Here is a 21027-nt window from a genome sequence, read left to right on the forward strand (position 1 = left end):
TTGAAGCTGAGGCCTGTCCAGAGCTATCAAGCGTCACACTGAAAGTAGCGCACCCACCGTTGCACCTGTCGAGTAGGACTTGAAGCGTATTCGAATCAGTTTTGGTGGTGACCCAATTTACAGAGAACACATTCGAGACTTTATCAAGTACGATATACGGGCTATATTTGAAACGCCATTCTAAAAGACTCTTCGCAGAGCCCTTTCAGATTATAGAAAGAGCCAAGGGATATATCCTTAATTCTTCCTAGCAGATCGCTCATTGGTGAGTGTTGATCTTCAAAGTTAACTGAGTGCATTTTTATTTACTCTTGGACGTGAATGTTTGTGCAGATTCTTCGGATTCGTGGAGTTTATTTATTTAATATCAAGAGACAAGGGATATGCGGGTGCTGCTTGCTGGGGGTGAGGCCCTCTCATTGTTGAGATACTGATTTTCAAGACCTGGATGAAGAAGATCCAACCGTGTTTGGAGTAAATCGAGAGACAACCACTTGCCGCGACATTCTGGTGGTCAAGGAATGGCGAGACCAACAACAGGTTGGCTAAACACGGAGGAAACTGCTAGAAAAATGGGATGCGGGTTATTTAACTCCTCTGGTGTGAGCGATAGGCTCCCATGCTTAAGGTAGAGCGAACTACAGAGCCTCATCACTCTTGACACCTTTACACCAGCGCTGCCTCTGACTTCAGAAATTCTGGCAAAAATGTGTCATCCTGCATAATGATAACTTTTACTCCTCAATGAAACCTATTAAGTTTATTCACTGCGGAACCAAAAGTCTTTGGATCGCCCGGCTTAGAGGGTAGGCTCCGACGCCGTGTACGTGACTTAGGCGCCATGGCTGCCTTGAATAGCAATACATCGTATCGTGGTGATAAATAACTGGGATTTTACCCGTCACCACGGATTGAGCTGATCGCAGAACCCCTTAGCCGAGCGGACGCCCTTATGAGACCTATAAGGGAAAACCCGCTTTATGCTCGAATCGCCTGAGGACTAGCCAAGTCAGTTGGCTACATTATTATCATATGACATAGCCAAGGACTTCCCTATGTGTATGATGAAGATCAGTCTAGAGGTTCAGAACTAATTATGAAATTATTAGCCTCTACAGCCAAAATGGGAGCCTGTCATTAGGCGCTTTTGGACGGAGACAAAAGTTAAACACCTGATTAGTTTAAACAGAGTTCAAAACTTTAAATGTAAACCCGTTTTCGTTTTCTTTATTTCCAACGGCCCCAACGATAGCAACACCAGCCGAATCTGCGTTTCCACAGCTTTGGGTTGCAAGTCCCCTTGATGAGATCATGGCAAGCGGGGTATATAATCACTCTAGGTAGATCATCATCGTGTGCCACATACCACCATGATATTTAGTTATACAAAGTCTTTAAGTTTTCCGTTTCACAAAGAAGCAAGGCCCAGAACGATCAAGTTCGCCTGATAGTTTGGGAGACAATAATAAAATTAAAGCGCAAAGTTTTGGGTCAACGGATCTAATTAGATCCCCGAGATCCGTATAAATAAAACGATTAAGTTATATTTTCTTTCTTCTACTCCTGGGTTACCAGCGCTTTAGGGTGAAGAGTTGAGAGTGAAATAATGCAGTTGAGTTAAACGTTGTGTTTATCTGATCCATGGAATTGTGGATCACGCTATCTCCAAAGAGGCTTAGCAGAAATACTTTAATTGACAGCCGCTCAGCTTTAATTTGTTCAACTGATTATTCTTCGATTCCCTGTCATACATACCTTAAGAACAGTTAACGGCAGTTGAGCTAGCTGTACGGAGTACGATGGCTAAATATGTAGAAAGACCGATATGTTTTCTTCTTCCTTTTCCTTTCCTTTCTTTTTCAAATTCGAGATAGCACCAAATCCTTCCGACCTGAGTACAAGAACCTATATTTTCCCCCGGTATCCCCCCGTGTGGATTAATTTTGAAAATTGCCATTCCTATGGCTTCTTCTATTCAATTGCAAGCTATCCAACGAGGTCCCGACAACATCACCGTGTTTATTTACTTGATTCCCAGCCAGAAAGGAATAGCTAGCCTATTATTGAAGTAGGAGTCAGAAAGGAGGTTGTATATCCTTAATGCCTCTCTCCACGGGATTCCCATCTCATTGAAATATGGCTAGCCTTCCGCAATGGGGTCATGAAGTGTGATACTGCCCGGATATAACCGGCAGTTTCCTCCGTAACTAAACAATAAATACTAAATAGATAATACAAATAATGCTAATAAACAGCAGGATTCCGATCTTTTGCCCTGAGCACCTTTGGAAGTACATACGGCGCGGTCAAAAAGCAAGAAACAGAAATTTATACCAAAGTTTCTCAAGGTTGGGCAGTGGGACAGTTGTATTTTGCAAAAGTAAAAAATCACGTGACTATTATCTTGGCAACCGTGGACAGTAAAATAAGATCCAGTTATTGTTGATGTGGAGGGTTTGTGCAGGAAAATAAGTCTGAAGAACAGACTATATCACTTCTATATCTTCCACATTCTAATACTTGCCAATCTCCTAGTTTCTTCATAGATTTTGCATTGATAATCATTATTCTCTGTTTATTTATTCACAGTATCTGGCAAAATCCTGGGATTGCAGCTGTCCCAAATGAGCCTCTGATATTGTCGTCACGCTCCGTCCTTTGTCTCCCCTGAAGGCACAGCCTTTCACAACCAAGAATGAGAGCTTAGAGATAGAAGTTGCTCAAATGCTTCGGAACTTTAGACGGGTCGCTCCAGCCTGTCGCCTCCGAGTGCCCCAAACCATCCGACGGTCTTTTACTAGCTACAATGGGATCGTGCAAGTCCAGCGAGTGAGGATCAAAAGGCCATTAAGGTACGTCTAATTCAACCAAATTGAGTAGCATATATATACAAACTCAAACTAACTGGCACACTAGGAGAGGTGCATCCACGATTCTGGCCGTCATCATCGCAACCCAAGTCTATGGTGCAATTTTAGGGCCTACGTTGGATCGTTTGGTGGCGAACGATGAAAGTACTGCTGAAGAGCTCAGCCTAGAACAGCAAGTGGATACTGAAGGGGATGACAACCTCCAGAAGCCGGGTATACCATTCATCCCTATCGGGTTGCCGTATACCGTACCTGGAGAACTATACGGCGAAGATGATCCCGAGTGGAAAACGTTCGAGAAATTCGCAAATGACAATGAACAATTCATTAAATTGAGAAGTAGGGACTACTCCAACCTTTAGAATCTTTCTTATCAAAACTTCAGTTCCTAACCTTTCTTCCAGACGATTTGTTAGATAGAGCAACCGAAATAGTGAACGAGAAGGTAGCCAAGACAGTTACCGATGTGACTGGTACACCTCTGAAACCTACTAGAAGAACATCCATTAAATTCAATTTTCCCACTCAGAAACCTCTCGGCTATGTCCAACCCGGGTAAGTAACCCGATTACGAAATCGATAGATAAGCAGCTTGCTTTTGCTGATGCATTATATATAGCCTTGAGTTTAGAGGAGATGATATATCTTGGACGACTCGCCCAATACCTAGGAATCGGGGAGAGTGGATTCGCAGCATATTCGAACCTTGGTCCCTCATGACATCATCTTGGGCTGCTGGGGAGTATTTGTTTACAGCGAAAATAGCGAAGCTTCGAAAGATGTTGGGAATTCCCCAGACAGAATCGTCAAACAGACGGACAACAAATGATCAAAGTCACATAGCTTCACCAAAAGATACAGATTCTGCTAGTGCATCCAATTTTACTCGATCCATGACATATCCCCTGACGTCTAACACGGGGACAGCAGATCTTACCAAATCTGGTGGCTCCACAGAATTTCAATCTTCCAAGGCCAGCTCCGCTTTGCAGAACCAAGCTGGGGTACCAAGAGAGCCAATCTCTGACGTTCGCATCGCAATAAAGATATTCAAGCTATTTCTCCTGCTGTCCCGGCGGAAGACACAGAACAAAACTCCGCAACAGGGGTCCTTCAGGATGAATGGTATTGCTCTCTTCTCAGGGCCAAAGGGGGGTTGCGAGGTCCATATCATCGGTATTTATGAGCCGGCAAAAAAGAGCTGGTATGAGGTAAATGTTCTCGTTCTTAACACCTTCCCTTACAGATCAAAATATCTTAATTGTGTCCATAAACGGCACTCTCAAGAAAAAGGACTGGACGATTCTGCTGATAAGAGCTCATAACCACCCAAGATGACTTTGATGCGAAGTTGTCTGTAAATTTGCTACGTCTTTTCTTTTCTTTTCTCTTTTCCTTCCAGCCATCTACTCACCGCTTTGCTATGCGCCAGTTATTCCTCCGGCGTTTTCTCTTCAGGTGCTTACATTTTACCCTTAACTCTCAGCCGGTGGATATATATGATCTTCTTGATAACCCCACGTTTGTTTTGTTATTTTTTGCATTCCTGTCTCTCTATATTGGCTGGTGGCGGCGTTCTATATGGTTTGCACAAGGTAGCATGTTGGCAAAATTCACATATGCAACAGTTTTTACCCTCTGCGAAGTGGAATGTGAGCATTATTCTTACTTTTTTCCTGGTTTCCTAGCTTCCAAGCTCCAGACAATATATATAGAAATGTAATCAATCGCAATCGGTCATGCAATTTCCCATATTTTTAGTATGTTTAGCAGAAGAGAGTGACGGCGGTTAAAGCGCGGAAAACCCCTGGAGATCTACGGCACCCTCATGTAAAGATGGGGAGATCAACAGTCTCAGCTTTCTGCCAGCTGCAGGGGATTCCTCTCAGGACTGGGCGACTATGTAACAGTTCGCTTCTAGCAACAGGGGCAACAGATAAACTACCTAGACACCTAATCCCCCACCTGCTCCGGTTTCGGGGTGTTGTTGGACATAGTCGTGTGGTTGGTTAGCCACAGTTAGCCAATAACCATGATTCCAGCGTAGCCGCGATGTCGTCATCCACAATCAGCCGGTTAACCCTGCACGACCCTCCAGTTTACTCCGTTGCGAAACAATTCCCCGCCGACACCCTCTGCTTCCAACATTGTTTCCAATTCCCATCTAATCCACCTACACTGAGAACAAGCCAGATTACAAGCAAGACATACCATGACTCTAAATCCCCAATTCGCCGGCCAGAAGCTCTCCCTGAGTGGAGGCACGGAGACCAAGCACACGCTGGAATTTTGTTAGTGTGATGATATTCTGGTCCCATCTCCATCACATATCTCTCCATCCAATGCAATCCAATGGCTATTAAATCTAAGGAAAACTAACACCAAAATCTCCAATCAAAATAGACCTGGACTATGTCTGCCCCGTACGATAACCCCCATTTTCCACCCCCATCCATCCCATATATGAAGACACATACATATGTACAGTACGCCTTCGAAGCCCCAGAAACTAGACACTAACCCCGCAACCTCCCTCCCTCAGTACTCCGCCAAATTCTTCAACACCTTCTACCCAACCATAACCCCACTCCTCTCCAAAAACCCCCACTACCGCGACAGTCTCCAAGTAATCTTCCGCCAGCAGATCCAACCCTGGCACCCCTCCTCAACCCTCACCCACGAAGCTGGCGTAGCCGTCCTAAAGCTTGCGCCGGAGAAATTCTGGCCCTTCAGCGCCGCGCTCTTCGCCAGACAGACGGAGTTCTTTGATGCGAACGTCGTTAACGAGACGAGGAATGAGACGTATGCGCGTCTGGCGAAGATTGCGGCCGGCGTCGGGGTCGATGAGGCAGCGTTGCTGAAGATGTTGGCTGTTAGCGATAAGCCGGATGAGCAGGGAGACCTTAATGGGGGGAATGGGGTAACTGGGGATTTGAAAGTTATGGTGAAGGTGTGTTTTTCTTATTTGTTTTCTAGCTACTCCTTACTTATTCTCCTTTTCCGTGATGGTTGCTAATGTGATATTTTTTTTTTTCTTTTTTTGCTTTTCGGGCAGGCTTCGCGGCTGATTGGGGTGCATTTTACGCCTACGGTATATTTTGATGTAAGTAAACTTTGGAGAGTTTTGGCAATTGTGCTCCATTCCCCCCCCCCCCTTTTTTTTTTTTTTTTTTTTTGGCAGTAATACAGTTGTTATACTAACTCGTCGGATGCTGCTGGATTATAGGGCGTTGAGGAGAGAACCATTAGCAGCAGATTTACGGCAGAACAATGGGAGAAATGGCTTGAGAAGAATGTTGTGTGATTAAAACATTGACTCAGGAGAAATTAGGATGAAAAGGAAAGGAGCGAGGAAATTGGGGTTTTGAATTCAAATGTTTTCGTTCTAGCAGGAGAGGGGAGTGTGGGTTGATGTGTGTATCACATAGTACAAAAAGAGACAAAAAAAAACCATAGAGATGGGGTGGGTTGTTCTGCGGTGTCTGTGACGCTTGTTCAGAAGAGAAATATTGAGACCTCTGTAATTACACAACTTAATAGCAAAAATTGAGAGGACATGGAATAAATATCTATTTGATGTGGACATTTGGAACAGATAAGGGAAAAGAACAAGTAGTCGCGAACAATATGATAAGGGAATGCAGAAAAATTGCCATTTATAATTCCCAAAGTCGATTGGTTGTTGTTTGTTGTAGTGGTGAAATTCGAAAAACGGAAACTGATCATTTCGATCTATATTACTCTTGAGGAAACTAGCTTTAATGTAAGAACGCCCCAGCATACATCATTAAGGTTTTGGTTTCTTGTGTTTGGAAGTTGAAGGGGGAGGGCGGACAATCAGACTGTCATTAATTGGTGGGAGGCTGGTAGTTAATTGGTCGCCTGTATGATGCCAACCAGTCAGTAATAAGATATAGGAGGTAATGATATAACACAGAACGTGCAGATTGGAGGAACTCATGACGACAAACTCACTTGAAGAGCAAAATGTGTGGTTCTGGCTCGTGGACTTCGTAGTGTTCCCAGCCCAAGCTCTGAAAGAAAAAAAGGCAAAAAAGAAACGCAGAGTGTCAGCATGTTCCACGATGAGAAATCTAGATGGCACTTTTGCGCCAGGCAGGATCAAAATACCTGCGTAATGCCCAGGCCTCTCCACTCTTCCTCCCACAGCAACTTCAGCGTTCCCTTGGAGTGGTCGAAATAGTCGGTGGGTATGTTCTTTAGCATATTTTTGGGTAGTTGGACATGACGGTACTCGAATTCGCTATCTGAATATCTGTACAAATGGGTGTGTCAGAAGGGCAAATGTGTCTTTGGTGGGTGGGATATTCTTTTTAAAAATAAATAGAATGGGTTTCTTCCACGTATAAGCAAAGACAGACCAATACATACCTTGAAGAATAATGTATGCCTTCAATAAACTCGTCCAGTTTCTCCCGCTCCGGCTCGAGGAGTAGCCGGGGCTTCTTGTTCCTTCGAGAGTAGTCGATATCCATGATCACGAAAGAACGTAGTTGCTGTCTGTTTTTCAAAACAGAGGGATCCAAATTAGGTACCTATTGTAGGATGGGTATAGGTATAGTTTTCTCTGTCGTATAGGATTCTTTTCAGGTGAAAGGGGGCCTGCCCAGCTGGGATGGATGTATTGAGCGCGGGCAAGTGGTTTTTAGACACGTGCGCAACGTACCAATTCAATCGTAAAATAGGACTTTGGTAGAGTGCGGGAAAGAATGAGTGCGGACAGTGTCTTTCCTCCAGCAGGGAAAGGAGGAAGAGATTAGAATGCAAATGAAGGACCATGCGAAGCGGGACCACGGGAGGAAGAGGCGAGTTGTATGTGTACGCTTCCTCTTCAAGCGGCAAAAACAGGCGCAACGCGGGTTGTTTAGTTCCTAACTCACGGGCCGTGACTGGAGAAGGAGGCCTAGTTGGTGTCCAGTAGCAGTAGTTGTTGTAGGAAATGCCAATGGCAAGTATATGCGAGAGGGGTTGGGTTGACAAGTTCTCTCACAGCGAGCAGTGAGTAGTGAGTAGTAGTGAAAGTGTGCTAGCAGTAAGTGAGCGGTTCGAGTAATCATTTGTTGTTTCGGTGATTTGGGGAATAGCGTATTTCAACTGTACCACCACACGAACTTAGTCTGGGAAATTACACATTGTGTTTGTCTTGTTTGTTTGTCTTAGAGGTGGTCGCTCGTACTGAATTTGTGTGATGGTACAAAGTGGCCAAATTCGCGGTGAAATATATCATAATAAGTAATGTATTTCTCCACTCCCTTAATCGCTTCGTTCACATGATATCAAAACTCCGTTGTTCTATATACTGGTTTGCTTGGCTTCATCATACAGTGTCCTATTGTACTGTAGGAATATCACAAATATTCGTGATGCTGGGAAGTTGATGGTTTGATTACGTTAGTGTACTGTACTGTACTGTACTGTACTGTATTTGTTTATTGGAGCTATTTCCTGTGTATCTGCGCGTATTTGACATATGAACATGTACCCATAAATAACACGTGTATTATGATACCGTAATATTGCAACACTTCCACGCAAAACTATCACCGAGATTCGTACTATACCGTACCGAACCTCACCCCATACTCTCCAATACTCCGTGTGTACTCTAACCTCGTCATGTCGCGTTGCAGCATCATCGTCTTGTTCTCGTTCAGTTACGCTGCGACATCCCAACCTCTGCCCATTTTGCGCCAGCCACGCCCTCTGCTACTGTGCCGTCTCCCGCCGCATGAGCGCTGCTATCACCCGCGACTCTTCATGTCTAAATCCCGCCTACCCTCGGTCCACCCAATTGCGAACCTCACTCTTGCCCCTTGCCCTGGCTTTCTCGTCGCAATATCCCCAAAGACACTCCGCAAGCATGACAACTAAACGGCGGGGAACGATGGCGGGGTCTCCAGAAGGCCCCACAAAGGGCCAGAAACGGCGCAGGACCTCTGTAAGTTTGCCAGTTTGGTGTGGTTTTTTACCATTGTTGTTGTTCTCAACCGGTGCTGGGAATTGGTTGTTGTCAGGGAGAACCGAAATACGATTGACCCTCTCCCCGGCTCCGGCTAAATAGCACGCCTCCCCGCATCCCCAAGGTCCCTTCGTGTTCCATCGTGTGCTTTGATCTTAATATATCTGAGCTAAATGTCGATGCCGACTAGACTTATGTCCCCGAAACAGACGAGACCCCTGAGAAAACAACAGAAACAGGTCTAGAACTGCTCGCGCTGATCAAGGAGGCGACTGATAAACAGTATGTAATTGGATGATTTGCATGGGTCGCTCTCCTGGAGATGTTTGTTTAGTAATGCCCCCGTTAACTTATGTACTTCTTTCACGATAGTGGACAACTTGTTGCAACGGAATTTCTCCATCTTCCTAACCGGGTGAGCTCTATTTCAGCTACCAATTAATCCCCTGCCAACTGCGCATCGTAACCTAACCACTGTCATTCAACAGGAAGAAAATCCGCACTATTACAAAGCGATTCGCCTTCCAATTGCCCTGGATACTGTCGAGGTATGATTCAATCTTCCACAAGGGACTCGTGATATGTTTACCTCAAGCACATATTTTGCATTTTAATCACTAACTGATTCCGCGTTTTGGCGATGTTTTAGGACAAACTGAAAAAACGTGAATACCTTTGTTTAACTCCTGTAGAAAGTGACCTCCGGAGGATGGTTAGCAACGCCAAGTATTACAATGACAAAGGATCAATGATTTTTTCCAACGCTGAGCGCATACGGAAATTAGTCGCGAATAGAATGTCTACAATAAACCCCGCATACAACGATCCGAACTACGCACCTTTTGCTACCCCGATACCAGAAGACGAAGAAGAAGTGGAACGGGAAGGAGAAGAAGTCCAGTCCCCGGAACCTGAAGTTAACGAAGACACTAAAGTTGAGGAGGAAAAGTCATCCGCAGTCGAGACACCGGGCGTGGAACAGGGTGACTCCAGTGAGAACGCGCATTTGAATTTTGAGGGGGAAACTTTTGAAAGTGCTCAGGAGAAGATCATTGCTGGAATGATTCGATTAAAGGATTCAGAGTGAGATTGTTTGCTTTGCATGCAATTGCCTGCGACCAAAGTTGCAACGCTATTGTAATGTGCTAACTCAACATTTAGTGGCGAAGAAGTCTTTTTCCCGTTCCTCAGTATGCCGGATCGGAATTTATACAAGGAGTACTATGAAATCATAAAGCATCCCGTGTCCCTCAGGGCCATCCTAAAACTGGTCCGAGGCACAGACGGACGCAAGAATTCTACCAAAACCACTCCTTTCAAGACGTGGGATGCGTTCGAGGAGGAGGTCAGCTACATCTGGCGCAATGCCAGAGAATTTAATGAGGATGGCAGTGAAATATTTGCCCTTGCTGGGTCGCTAGAGGTAATTCTGCGACAAGTGGATTTCTTTCCGAGGTATAGTGTAGGTTTCACTTTCGCTAACAAGGTGCTAGGAATACTTCCATCGGCTTCTTGCGGAAGCACGAAAGCAGGTCCCTGAACCCGCCCCGACGACAAATGGGGGTAGTCCTACTCCACGCATTTAGCTGCGTGTAGGAACCACAAAGACCCCAGAACCAGCGCCGCAGAAACTCACGTTGCGATTTCCTGGGAAAACTGGTGATCAACAGCCATCGGCGGATATAGAACACCGACAGGGTGGTGTTTTGATAGATAATGAAGCGCTGCGCAGGCAGCAGGAACATGTCAAGGCAGCCACATCTAATGGACTAGGAGTACCGGAACGGCCGACACCGCCCACAAGAACGCTGAGAGATCGATCTGGTTCTGGGACCAGGGCGGTTTCGACGCGAAGCACGCGATCACAGGAGCAAGAGCAGCAGCAACAACAACAACAGCAACAACAACAACAGCAGCAGCAGCAGCAGCAGCAGCAACAACAACAACAACAACAACAACAACAACAACAACAACAACAACAACAACAACAACAACAACAACAACAACAACAACAACAACAACAACAACAACAACAGCAACAGCAACGAAGCAATGCGGGGTCATCGCCTGTGCGGCCTTCGTCTGCGGCCAAAGTTGAAGGTACAGGGTTATCAACTCCTACTCTCAGGAGCAGGACGATCCAGGAACATATAAAAGCGCCTCCTAACGCACGAAATCGCACAGTTTCCGGACCAGCTGAACTGTCTAGCAAAATGCCACCATCGACGGATGCCCCGTTGGTTCAAAAAAATAACTCAGAGACTCTGTTACGGGCGTTTAATTCTCGTTCATATCCCTATCCATTTACACCCACAGCGGTGCCGCGGTTGAACCTGAGATTACGAAAGCCAGGCCGAGGTAAGGTAACCCATAGATATCTCTCTATATATATTGAAGCCAGAGAAAATGGCGCCCCTAAGAAAAAGAAAGAAAAGAAAAGCTGGCCCAAACAAATTACTAACCACTTAACCCATGCCACCACCATTAGCCGCCCTCCTCTCCAACGTCCGATTATCCAGCCACCCAAACCTCAACCTCTCCAAATCCATCCTCCTCGATATTCCCCCCTCCCCAACCCTCACCAGCCAATCCATAACCATCAATCTCCCCGCCAAAGCACACGTCATCTGCATATCTCCCACAATCGCCGTCCCCAGCCCTAACCCCAGCTCCAGCTCCAGCTCCAGTCCTCTACAGCGCCAAACACAACTCACCGTCACGGCTGGCGGGCATCGGATATCGCCGATGCTGTCGCCGGCGCGGACGATGGATCCGACAAGGCCGTATTATGAGGTTAGGCTTGGGGTAGGGATTACGAGGATTGATGTTGAGATGAGTGCTGGTCCTGCGCGGGGAAGGGTAAGTCCGGCTTTAAGTTCGGTTGTAGGTGCAGGTGCAGGTGCAGGTGGAGGGGGAGGTGGAGGGGGAACGAGGGCTCCTGTGCAGGTGGAGAGTGAGTATGAGCGGCTGACGGTTTATGTGAATTTGATGAGGAGGTAGTTGTGGAACCTTTGATTTTGGGGGGTTGGAGAGGAGAAGGGGGAGGAGGGGATTAACGGTGTCCCTTCCAAGTTATATTGGATTGGATGCTAAATTCTCCTTTACACTTCAGTCATTCCCGTGTCTTCTTACCCTATTCTGTTGATTAATTCCTCCCCTCCCCGCCAACCTCCTTTGCCATGTTCTCGCAGCGACATGAGGCGTATATGATATGGTCTACTGGTTTTGGTAGGTGGCTGGACTTCTTTTCGATTCAAGGCGGCGGCCACATTCTGCAGGCGTTCAAACCACTTACTCGGCAACTTCTCCGTGCTCCGATCTGTACCCTTTGTTTTTGCTACTGTATTAATTATCAGTTATTAGCTAGTTGCCATGTGCGAGGGTTGCCTCAGTGCACCCTTGTTGCCACTGGTCTTTCCCTTCTTCTTCTTCTTCTTCTTCTTCTTCTTCTTCTTCCTCTTCCTCTTCTTCTTCTTCTTCTTCTTCCTGTATTATAATTAAACTACCTAGGGAAAATTCACCTCAGGTTCCACAGTAATATCACTGTTTTTGCCCCTCGCGTTGCCCCCTTTGCCTTGACAGTCTGATGACTAAGCTATCATCGTAACTAGCCCCAAACAGGCTTAGCGCTGCTCTCAAGGACCTTGGTTCGTCACGTTTTTCCTGGTCCAAGCTTTGGGCCTCGATAAATGAGCCGCTGGGGGATAAAAAAAAGTCAAAGAGCCAAAAAAAAAAAAAAAAAAAAAAAAAAAAAAAAAAAACCATCGACTAACCAAAAACCTCGACATCAACACCGAGTTCATTTTCTCTTCTTTGTCTGCTTTCGTCGTCTTTTCCCTCTTCACTCTTCCTCTTCCTCTTCTATTTCTTCATCCAACCTCCAGTTCGTCCTCTCTTTTCTCTTCCTCGTCCATTCTCCCCCTCCGCTCACCGCTTCTTCTTCCTATTTGATTTCGGTAGAAAACGGCGTGAAATAAAAAGATAACACTCACATTTTTTCATCATGTCTTCCGACGAAGTTTATGAGGGTGCCATCGGCATTGATCTTGGTAAGATTGATTGATATAGTTATTGCCTATCCAAGCTCCAACCCCACATATCCCCTTCGGATGCCAAACACAATTTTATTAATCCTCTGTAAAGGAGGAAACAGAGAAATCGAAATCGAAATCAAATAATAATAATATTATTAATAATATTATTATTAATAATAAAAGTGCAATAACTAATATCTTCGTTTCTGCTTAGGCACCACCTACTCTTGCGTTGCCAACTACGAGGGCAACAATGTCGAAATCAGTATGTGTTTTCTTTCCCACACAAAAAATGACTCCGGCACACAACAATATCTACCACCCACGCACAACTTTGAATATTTAACCCCTCGCCCCACACACTGTACACCACCTATCCAACCGCAATGAAAAACTTCGAGAAGTAAATAGTGGTGCTAACAATGGGTTCTCATCTGCCCACTAAACAGTTGCCAACGAGCAGGGTAGCTTCACAACCCCCTCCTTCGTCTCCTTCACCGATGAGGAGCGTTTGATCGGCGAGGCGGCCAAGAACCAGGCTGCCATGAACCCCCAGAATACCGTTTTTGATATCAAGTAAGTTGTTCTCAATGTTCTTTATTTATTTATTATTATTGTTATTTACTTTTAATATATATATATAAAGAAGAAAACCCCCTTTCGTTAGATTGATTTGCTAATACTTCTGGAATAATAGGCGGTTGATTGGACGGAGATTCGACGACCCCGTTGTCAAGAAGGATGTCGAGTCGTGGCCTTTCAAGGTCGTTGACCAGGGCGGAAACCCCGTTGTCCAGGTCCAGTATCTGGGCGAGACCAAGACCTTCTCTCCCCAAGAGATTTCTTCTATGGTCCTTATGAAGGTGTGTATCTCGCTGCATCTTTAGCTTTTTCGCCATGGGAAAAATCAAATAACTAACAGTCCCCTTACAAAAACAGATGAAAGAAGTTGCTGAGACCAAACTCGCCAAGAAGGTCTCAAAAGCCGTCATCACCGTCCCAGCATACTTCAACGACAACCAAAGACAAGCCACCAAGGACGCCGGTGCTATTGCCGGTCTGAACGTCCTCCGTATCATCAACGAGCCCACCGCTGCCGCCATTGCGTATGGTCTTGGCTCAGGAAGATCCGAGAAGGAGCGCAATGTCCTCATATACGATCTCGGTGGAGGTACTTTCGACGTCTCCCTTCTGAACATCCAGGGCGGTGTCTTCACTGTCAAGGCTACTGCTGGTGATACCCACCTGGGAGGACAGGACTTCGACACCAACCTTCTCGAACACTTCAAGAGGGAATTCGAGCGCAAGACCAAGAAGGATCTTTCTGGAGACCCCAGAGCCCTCCGCCGTCTGCGCACTGCTTGCGAGCGTGCTAAGCGTACTCTCTCCAATGCCACTCAGACCACCATTGAGATCGATTCTCTCTTCGATGGCGAGGATTTTAACTCCCAAATCACCCGTGCTCGTTTCGAGGATCTGAACGCCAAAGCATTTTCTGGCACTTTGGAACCTGTCCAGCAAGTCCTCAAGGACGCTAACATTGACAAGAGCAAAGTTGACGAGATCGTCCTTGTGGGTGGTTCCACTCGTATCCCCCGCATCCAGAAGCTCCTCAGCGACTTCTTCAATGGCAAGAAGCTCGAGAAGGTAAAATCCCCCCAAAAAACTATTTCTTTCATCTGAAAAATGGAGCCTGAAACTAACAAACGATAAAAAAAGAGCATTAACCCCGACGAAGCCGTCGCCTACGGTGCCGCCGTCCAGGCCGGTATCCTCTCCGGCCAGGCCACCTCCGCCGACACCAACGACCTTCTCCTTCTCGACGTCGTTCCCCTCTCCCTCGGTGTCGCCATGGAGGGCAACATCTTCGCCCCCGTTGTACCCCGCGGCCAGACCGTCCCCACCATCAAGAAGCGCACATTCACCACCGTCGTCGACAACCAGCAAACCGTCCAGTTCCCCGTGTACCAGGGTGAGCGCACCAACTGTGAAGACAATACCTCCCTCGGAGAGTTCACTCTCGCTCCCATCCCACCCATGAAGGCTGGTGATGCGGCCTTGGAAGTCGTTTTCGAGGTTGATGTCAATGGTATCCTTAAGGTTACTGCTACGGAGAAGTCCTCTGGTCGCAGTGCCAATATCACCATCTCCAATGCCGTTGGCAAGCTTTCCAGCACCGAGATTGAGAACATGATCAACGGTATGTATATGTATTCAAACCCCACCCCAACTAAACCAGTTGAAAACACTATACCCCCCCCCCCCCAAAAAAAAAAAAAAAAAAACCCTAACTAACCCACTTCTTTTCTCTCTGCCAACAGACGCCGCTAGATTCAAATCCAGCGACGAGGCCTTCAGCAAGCGCTTTGAGTCCCGCCAGCAGCTTGAATCGTACATCTCACGCGTCGAGGAGATCATTTCAGACCCAACCATGTCCCTGAAGATCAAGCGTGGCAACAAGGAGAAGATCGAGTCCGCTCTCAGCGACGCCATGGCCCAGCTGGAGATTGAGGATTCGTCCCCCGAGGATCTGAAGAAGAAAGAACTGGCTCTTAAGCGTTTGATTACTAAGGCGATGGCTACGCGGTAAAGCTTCTTCTTCTGCTTGTGGTTGTCTGCGATTTTCGTTGATGTTTCCGGGTTATTTTTTTTTTTTCTTTTTCCTTTGAGGAAGAAAAAGAAAGGGATGATAGACGTTTTCCCCCCCGCTTTGTGGGGTGTCAAGGGCTGTGATGTTGCGCCGTTGTGTGTGCCCCTTGTGTAACTGGCATTTTCTCATATCCTACACGATTCGTTGTCATAATGACCACGACCTTTCATATCCAACCTGCTTGGTTGACTTGGTTGATCCCCTGCCGCAACCTCTGACCAAGATTGAGACGATCGTGTTTTCTCTTCTGTTATTTACCCCTTTTTTTCAAGTTTTGTGAAAATGGGGTCGACATCATGAACTGGACGGACTTAAATTGTTTCGTTTTATTTTCATGTCCCTTTTTTTTCCCATGTCTTAGCCGTCTCGTACGTAACTAGTCTTTTTTTCTCCACTTAACTTTTTTGTCGTTTGATTTTGTTTTTCACGGCCTCATAGAAAAATTTTGAATTTTTTTTTTTTTTTTTCCCTGAAAACATATCTTTTTATTTCTCTTGTTCTCAGAAGTAACTTGAATAAAATACATACATCCAAATGTACCTTGGTTGCAGTAGACGGAAAGCAAATTTTCTTCTTGCATTAATAACATTTCTGCCTTTTCTTTCTGTCAATGTTTTCCTGTCAATCTATCCGTTTGTCAGGAACGTGTGGAATGTGTGAGACCGCTAGAAGTGCAGCAAGCACATTTTCACCAAATATTTCACCGGCTCATTTCGTCCACCAATTCCAATAAATCATTCTGGTCCTCTCTTCCTCCATTCCCTCATCAACAATTAAGAGCTGCTTTTCACGACAATCTTCTCTTGGAGCAGGCGAGGCATCCTGCGACTCGTGGAGACTTCCTACCCCTTTTTCTCACCCATCTTGCCTGAGCGTTTGTAATATTGAGAATGATCAGGTAGAGAATGACAACGAAGTTGTACACACTATGAGCTATTCTCAACGTCGAGTCCCGACCTTAAGTACCGATAGTTGAGTGTCTTGTCTGGCAGATGATGCTTTGATAGTTTTTCTCAGCTTCAATGACCTGATCCATAAATCACCATCGGCTTCCTGTGCCTCACCTTCGCCACCGTGTAGTCCTAACAGGATCAAACTCGTTGGTTACAGCTGCACTGCTTCTGCGACCGTTTGGCCATGTTGAAGGCTGACAGAAAAACTTCGCGCAGAACGGCCTGACGGATATGCAAAGGTCGGCCTTTTTCAGGTTGAATACTAAATGAGCGGGCAATTCGGTGTCTTTCGCAATCTCGCACACGGACAACTAGTTGCTTCGCTTCATCAGTTCTTGCGTCCAACTCAGGCGCCTCTCCATCCACTTTGTCGACGACAACTACGTGACACGGTTCATGGCCTGTCTCGGCACTTCCATCTCGCTTCCGCATCTTGAACAGAACACTTCGCCTTATCGGACCTGGGGCTTGACTTCCGCGCCAATGCCATGAGCACGCAACTATTCGCGTTCCTATCCTATCGTCCCACTCCACAGCACCTCGATGCGTCCATCTGTCAAGTTTAGAAGTTGACCGACATGGCCACAGGCAGGGCGCATTTTGTTGCACTTCGGATGATTTGCAGCTGGAAACGTGTGAGCGTTTGGAACGCGTGAGTCTCTGGTTGTGGAAAGGATGGCCGCTCAAGCCGGTGACGTTTGAACTGGGGTTCTGCGGCACGAAAGGACCGGGCCTGTAGGATGGGAGGATAGTGGGACTCCGGAAGATGTGAAAGTGAAAATTAAGTATATAACTTAGTCAAAGACGACGTTGGTGGTTGAGAAGAATGAGACAAAGGCAGCATAGTGTAAATAGATCGAAAGGTTTTGCCAGAGGGGCACACTTGGAATATTTGATTTCCATTGCTGACGATTTTGGGGCGAGGGTAGTTTGGTTAGTATTTATTTATGAACAGGAGAAAGATTTATTTTATTTGTGGGTTGAGCGAGGTGGAGTGATATTTAAATACTTTATTTTGATGCTCAGATTGTTTGTCCATTGAGATAAATATTTATCTGGAGGCAGGAATAAATATCCATGAAGAGAATAAAATTTGCACCAATATATCAAAGGTATATGGATATTTGCAATGATATATCTATCCCTTGGTGTTGCTGTCGGTATCTCCAAAATCCAATTCCTCCTCCGTTCCAACCTTAAACATTTTAAATATTGAACAACCTCAAATTCTCCCCCTTAGACATATTTATTTACCACCACACCACATCCACACCGACCATGTCTCCCGTCATCCGCTCCTTGAATTCAGAACTCCTTTCTTTTCTGACCTCCAGAACCGCAAGTGCCAATGGCTCCGTGCGCTCGCTATCCATCCCCCTGAGAACCTGGAGCTCTATCATCACCAAGAGCTCTAGATCGACTCTCCCAGTATTTTTGCACAACGCCTCCCTCATTCTTCCTCGCACAACCATAACCTCCCTCCGCCTACAATTTTTCTCTACAACCTCTCATCTCTCCAAGAAAAAGGACAAAGGCAACAAATCCCTGTCGCGAGATGCGGACAAGGGAGCTTTCAGCGGCGGTGCGGAAACACTGGACCCAGACGACCCATATGGCTTCACCCAGCTGGACAATGACATCGCAGAGGCGGTTAGAAAGCTGAAAGATGATATCTCGAAGCTTCGGGCAGGCGGGAGATTTAACCCAGGAACCATTGAATCATTGCGTGTGGCGGTTACGAAGGGTGATGGCAAGGGGAGCAAGGAGACGGTGAGACTGGGGGAGCTGGCACAGGTTATTCCCAAGGGTGGGAGGATGTTGACGTTACTAGTGGGAGAAGATGAGGTGTGCCATATCCTCCTCTTTTTTATTTTTATTTTTATTTTTATTTTTATTTTTTTTATTTTAACTTCCTACAAGACCAATTTTGTCCTATCTCAAAGCGTCGATTCCCTTGTCGTTTTTAGATACTAACAAATTCTAAAATTCTAGTACGTAAAACCCATAGCCTCTGCCCTGCTCTCATCCGACCTGTCCCTTAACCCACAAAGGGACGCACACAACAGCCTTCAGCTGAATGTGCCAATCCCTCCTCCAACCAAGGAGTCACGCGAACAGTCTGTCAAAGACGCGAAAGCGGCTATGGAAAGAGCTTCCAACGCCGTGCGCAATGCTCGTGGCGCCATTAACAAGAAGTTGAAGCATATGGGGGTCAAGAAGCTTGTGAGGCCGGATGACTTGCACAAACAGATAGAGAAAATGGAGAAGGTGGCAGAGAAGGGTCAGAAGGAGGTTAAGGAAGTTTTTGAGGCGGCGAGGAAGGCATTGGAGGCCTGATTGTTCAATTCTTCTTTTAAATCGGTGGTGATGTATGTGGATGATATGCCAGCGTTTATACAGCTGCCAGCTACTCTATCTGTTTCTCCACATGTTGGGATACACGGATGATAGAGGGCTTCGCACGTCATATAGGTTGGATGCTAATTGAGCACAGGAAATAGAAAAGAAATAGATATGAAACGGTTATCAAGACGGAAATGTAGTATACAATTTATGAATCTTAGATATGGCAGGTTTAGATGAAGAAGGAAAAAAAGAAGGTAAGAAATAGAAAGAACCCGATCCTTTGCAAAGTTTGTTCTAGGCTTTCGGTCTCGCAACCTTAGGTTGCGGCAACGACTTAGAAAGTGTCTCCAAAAACATCGTCTTTTGCGATGCTTGCCACGTCGAGTTATTCGTCAAATTCCTTATAACATCTTGCATAACTGGATGTCTAGTAGCATGCATCTTCATCCACTGGGCCTTCTCTGACTTATACTCGCCCGAAACCAGCCTTGAAACTAACTGTTTCTTTTGTGTCTCGTTCATGGGTTGGAACGACATATCCTCCGGCTCGACCACAGTCCCCTTGCGATCCGTCAATTTATCCGCACGTTCAGTCTCCATTTTCCGTGCCAACTCCACCGCTTCATTTTTCTCCTCATCGCTATAGAAATACGTCCATTTTCCCTCATGGATGCGTTTCGCTAAGAGATCCATCGGCTCGAAGCCGTTGGGGTATCGCTCACTCATCCATGCTAGGCGTTCATGCAGCGCCTCCTTGGGACCGGTCTCACCCATTGGTAGAGCCGGCCACGTTCGTTGCAGGTTATCAAGATTGTAACCGTGCGGGATATAGCGGACGGGTTTCGGGCGCTCGCGCTCCCACTGTTCGAGATAAGCCTTTTCCTCAGCTTCCTGTTCCTCCTTGGACATTTCGCGATGGCCGGTCCACGCACCACCTCCGCTGTCGCTCTTCGACGATTTGCCCTGTCTCTGGCGACGGGCTGGACGGATGGTTGCAGGACGCTTGGGAGTCCTGAGTCGGCTGATATTACTTCCTGGTTTTCGAAGTGTGGCAGGTGCGCGGAGGAGGTTGGTAGGCTTTCCGCCTGCTTGAGTAATTTCGGCACCTAGAGCACGGGCGTCGAGTGGTCGACGGTGCTGTTGTTGGAATGGCTGCTGTTGACGGGTGGTTGGTCTACCTTCAACTATACGACGGATGAGAGGGGTGGGAGAGGAGGATTGATAAGAAGCGTCATCAGTCTGCCTTCTTGCAGTGCCACGGGAGGAATTTAGACGGTCTGGCTTTTTAAACCTAGTGATTAGTATATATGCTGTTCCTTACTTTGCAATCTCCGCAGTTGTGGGAACACACCTCTTGAATCATCGTCATTCTCTGCTGCTCCGCTAGATGACGAAGAAAACAGTCGAGCAGATATAGCTGTTGCTGCTCCTTGATTCCATTTTGTCACGGCGGAGTCAACAACTGAGGTCCACAGGCGTGCGGACATGCCATAGGACTTGAACATCTTCGTATGTTATTCACAGTATTGCCCTATGGAATATGAGAAGAAGTGGGAGCCCAAGCTACCCCACCGGCAAAGGGGCTGGGATGGGTAACGAAAACTCGCCCAATGAATGCCAATGGATGGATCTTAGTGTGGGTGATGGGAAGTTGTATCGAAGAATGTCGCTGAAGCCGGCAAATCTTTTCTCAAACATCACGTGATAATTACAACAACTCGATAAATAGCGTCAACCTCAATCATTAACATCTCTCCTCAGTCTAGGATAATTTCATATCTAAATCCAACAACAGAACCAAAGCAAGTCAAAACTAAAAGCTAAAAGGAAAAATTAAAAGGAAAAAGGAAAACAAAGTCAACAGAAAAACAGAGGAAGAAAATATGCTCCGCCGAAAACCCACCGCCATTACCATATCAACCGAAGACCTAATCGCCTTTGAAGAAGAACGCCAACGCCAACAACAGCTCAAAGAAAACAACCAGCAAAACAAACTAGCAAACAGCACAGGTGGCAGTAGTATCGGTGCCGGTTTCTACTCTGGCTCCGTCGCGTACGATCCTAACGATGAGCTGAAACCGCTGCCCGGCGATAAGGCGAGGATTGTCCGAACGCGCGATGAAAGGATTGGTTTGGGAAGAACGGGATGAGCCGCCGGCTTCTGCGTCTTTTTGATTGGGGGATTGTTTTTTCT

The 21027-nt window shown here is 46.3% G+C and overlaps 9 protein-coding genes across 9 annotated transcripts; 6 read left to right on the forward strand and 3 right to left on the reverse strand.

Moving 5' to 3' along the window:
• Positions 1-2724: 2724 nt before the first annotated feature.
• PAAG_07771 (hypothetical protein) lies at positions 2725-4195 on the forward strand (the record flags this gene model as incomplete). The annotated part of the gene is made up of 4 exons (XM_015846324.1): positions 2725-2852; positions 2917-3209; positions 3275-3425; positions 3490-4195. The coding sequence occupies 4 exons, from the start codon at positions 2725-2727 to the stop codon at positions 4193-4195; spliced, it is 1278 nt and encodes a 425-aa protein (XP_015700718.1).
• A 727-nt stretch (positions 4196-4922) lies between these two features.
• Positions 4923-6174, forward strand: PAAG_07772 (hypothetical protein; the record flags this gene model as incomplete). Its single annotated transcript, XM_015846325.1, has 4 exons — positions 4923-5161; positions 5358-5820; positions 5926-5973; positions 6097-6174. 4 exons carry the CDS (start codon positions 4923-4925, stop codon positions 6172-6174), a joined length of 828 nt encoding a protein of 275 aa, XP_015700719.1.
• A 544-nt stretch (positions 6175-6718) lies between these two features.
• On the reverse strand, positions 6719-7366 carry PAAG_07773 (cyclin-dependent kinases regulatory subunit; the record flags this gene model as incomplete). The annotated part of the gene is made up of 4 exons (XM_002790428.2): positions 6719-6752; positions 6846-6904; positions 7002-7146; positions 7263-7366. The coding sequence occupies 4 exons, from the start codon at positions 7364-7366 to the stop codon at positions 6719-6721; spliced, it is 342 nt and encodes a 113-aa protein (XP_002790474.1).
• A 1385-nt stretch (positions 7367-8751) lies between these two features.
• PAAG_07774 (hypothetical protein) lies at positions 8752-11850 on the forward strand (the record flags this gene model as incomplete). Its single annotated transcript, XM_015846326.1, has 9 exons — positions 8752-8829; positions 9041-9132; positions 9223-9265; positions 9339-9398; positions 9500-9933; positions 10012-10273; positions 10344-10413; positions 10447-11208; positions 11339-11850. 9 exons carry the CDS (start codon positions 8752-8754, stop codon positions 11848-11850), a joined length of 2313 nt encoding a protein of 770 aa, XP_015700720.1.
• A 1003-nt stretch (positions 11851-12853) lies between these two features.
• PAAG_07775 (heat shock protein SSB1) lies at positions 12854-15474 on the forward strand (the record flags this gene model as incomplete). The annotated part of the gene is made up of 7 exons (XM_015846327.1): positions 12854-12899; positions 13099-13149; positions 13334-13460; positions 13582-13747; positions 13824-14531; positions 14604-15084; positions 15206-15474. The coding sequence occupies 7 exons, from the start codon at positions 12854-12856 to the stop codon at positions 15472-15474; spliced, it is 1848 nt and encodes a 615-aa protein (XP_015700721.1).
• Positions 15475-16625: 1151 nt separating this feature from the next.
• On the reverse strand, positions 16626-17390 carry PAAG_07776 (hypothetical protein; the record flags this gene model as incomplete). Its single annotated transcript, XM_002790431.2, has 2 exons — positions 16626-17220; positions 17371-17390. 2 exons carry the CDS (start codon positions 17388-17390, stop codon positions 16626-16628), a joined length of 615 nt encoding a protein of 204 aa, XP_002790477.2.
• A 375-nt stretch (positions 17391-17765) lies between these two features.
• PAAG_07777 (ribosome recycling factor domain-containing protein) lies at positions 17766-18824 on the forward strand (the record flags this gene model as incomplete). The annotated part of the gene is made up of 2 exons (XM_002790432.2): positions 17766-18332; positions 18480-18824. 2 exons carry the CDS (start codon positions 17766-17768, stop codon positions 18822-18824), a joined length of 912 nt encoding a protein of 303 aa, XP_002790478.1.
• Positions 18825-19127: 303 nt separating this feature from the next.
• Positions 19128-20338, reverse strand: PAAG_07778 (hypothetical protein; the record flags this gene model as incomplete). The annotated part of the gene is made up of 2 exons (XM_002790433.2): positions 19128-20110; positions 20185-20338. 2 exons carry the CDS (start codon positions 20336-20338, stop codon positions 19128-19130), a joined length of 1137 nt encoding a protein of 378 aa, XP_002790479.1.
• Positions 20339-20716: 378 nt separating this feature from the next.
• PAAG_07779 (hypothetical protein) lies at positions 20717-20983 on the forward strand (the record flags this gene model as incomplete). Its single annotated transcript, XM_002790434.1, has 1 exon — positions 20717-20983. The coding sequence occupies one exon, from the start codon at positions 20717-20719 to the stop codon at positions 20981-20983; it is 267 nt and encodes an 88-aa protein (XP_002790480.1).
• Positions 20984-21027: the final 44 nt, after the last annotated feature.

This window comes from Paracoccidioides lutzii, assembly GCF_000150705.2.
Source record: "Paracoccidioides lutzii Pb01 unplaced genomic scaffold supercont2.25, whole genome shotgun sequence".
Lineage (NCBI taxonomy): Eukaryota > Fungi > Ascomycota > Eurotiomycetes > Onygenales > Ajellomycetaceae > Paracoccidioides > Paracoccidioides lutzii.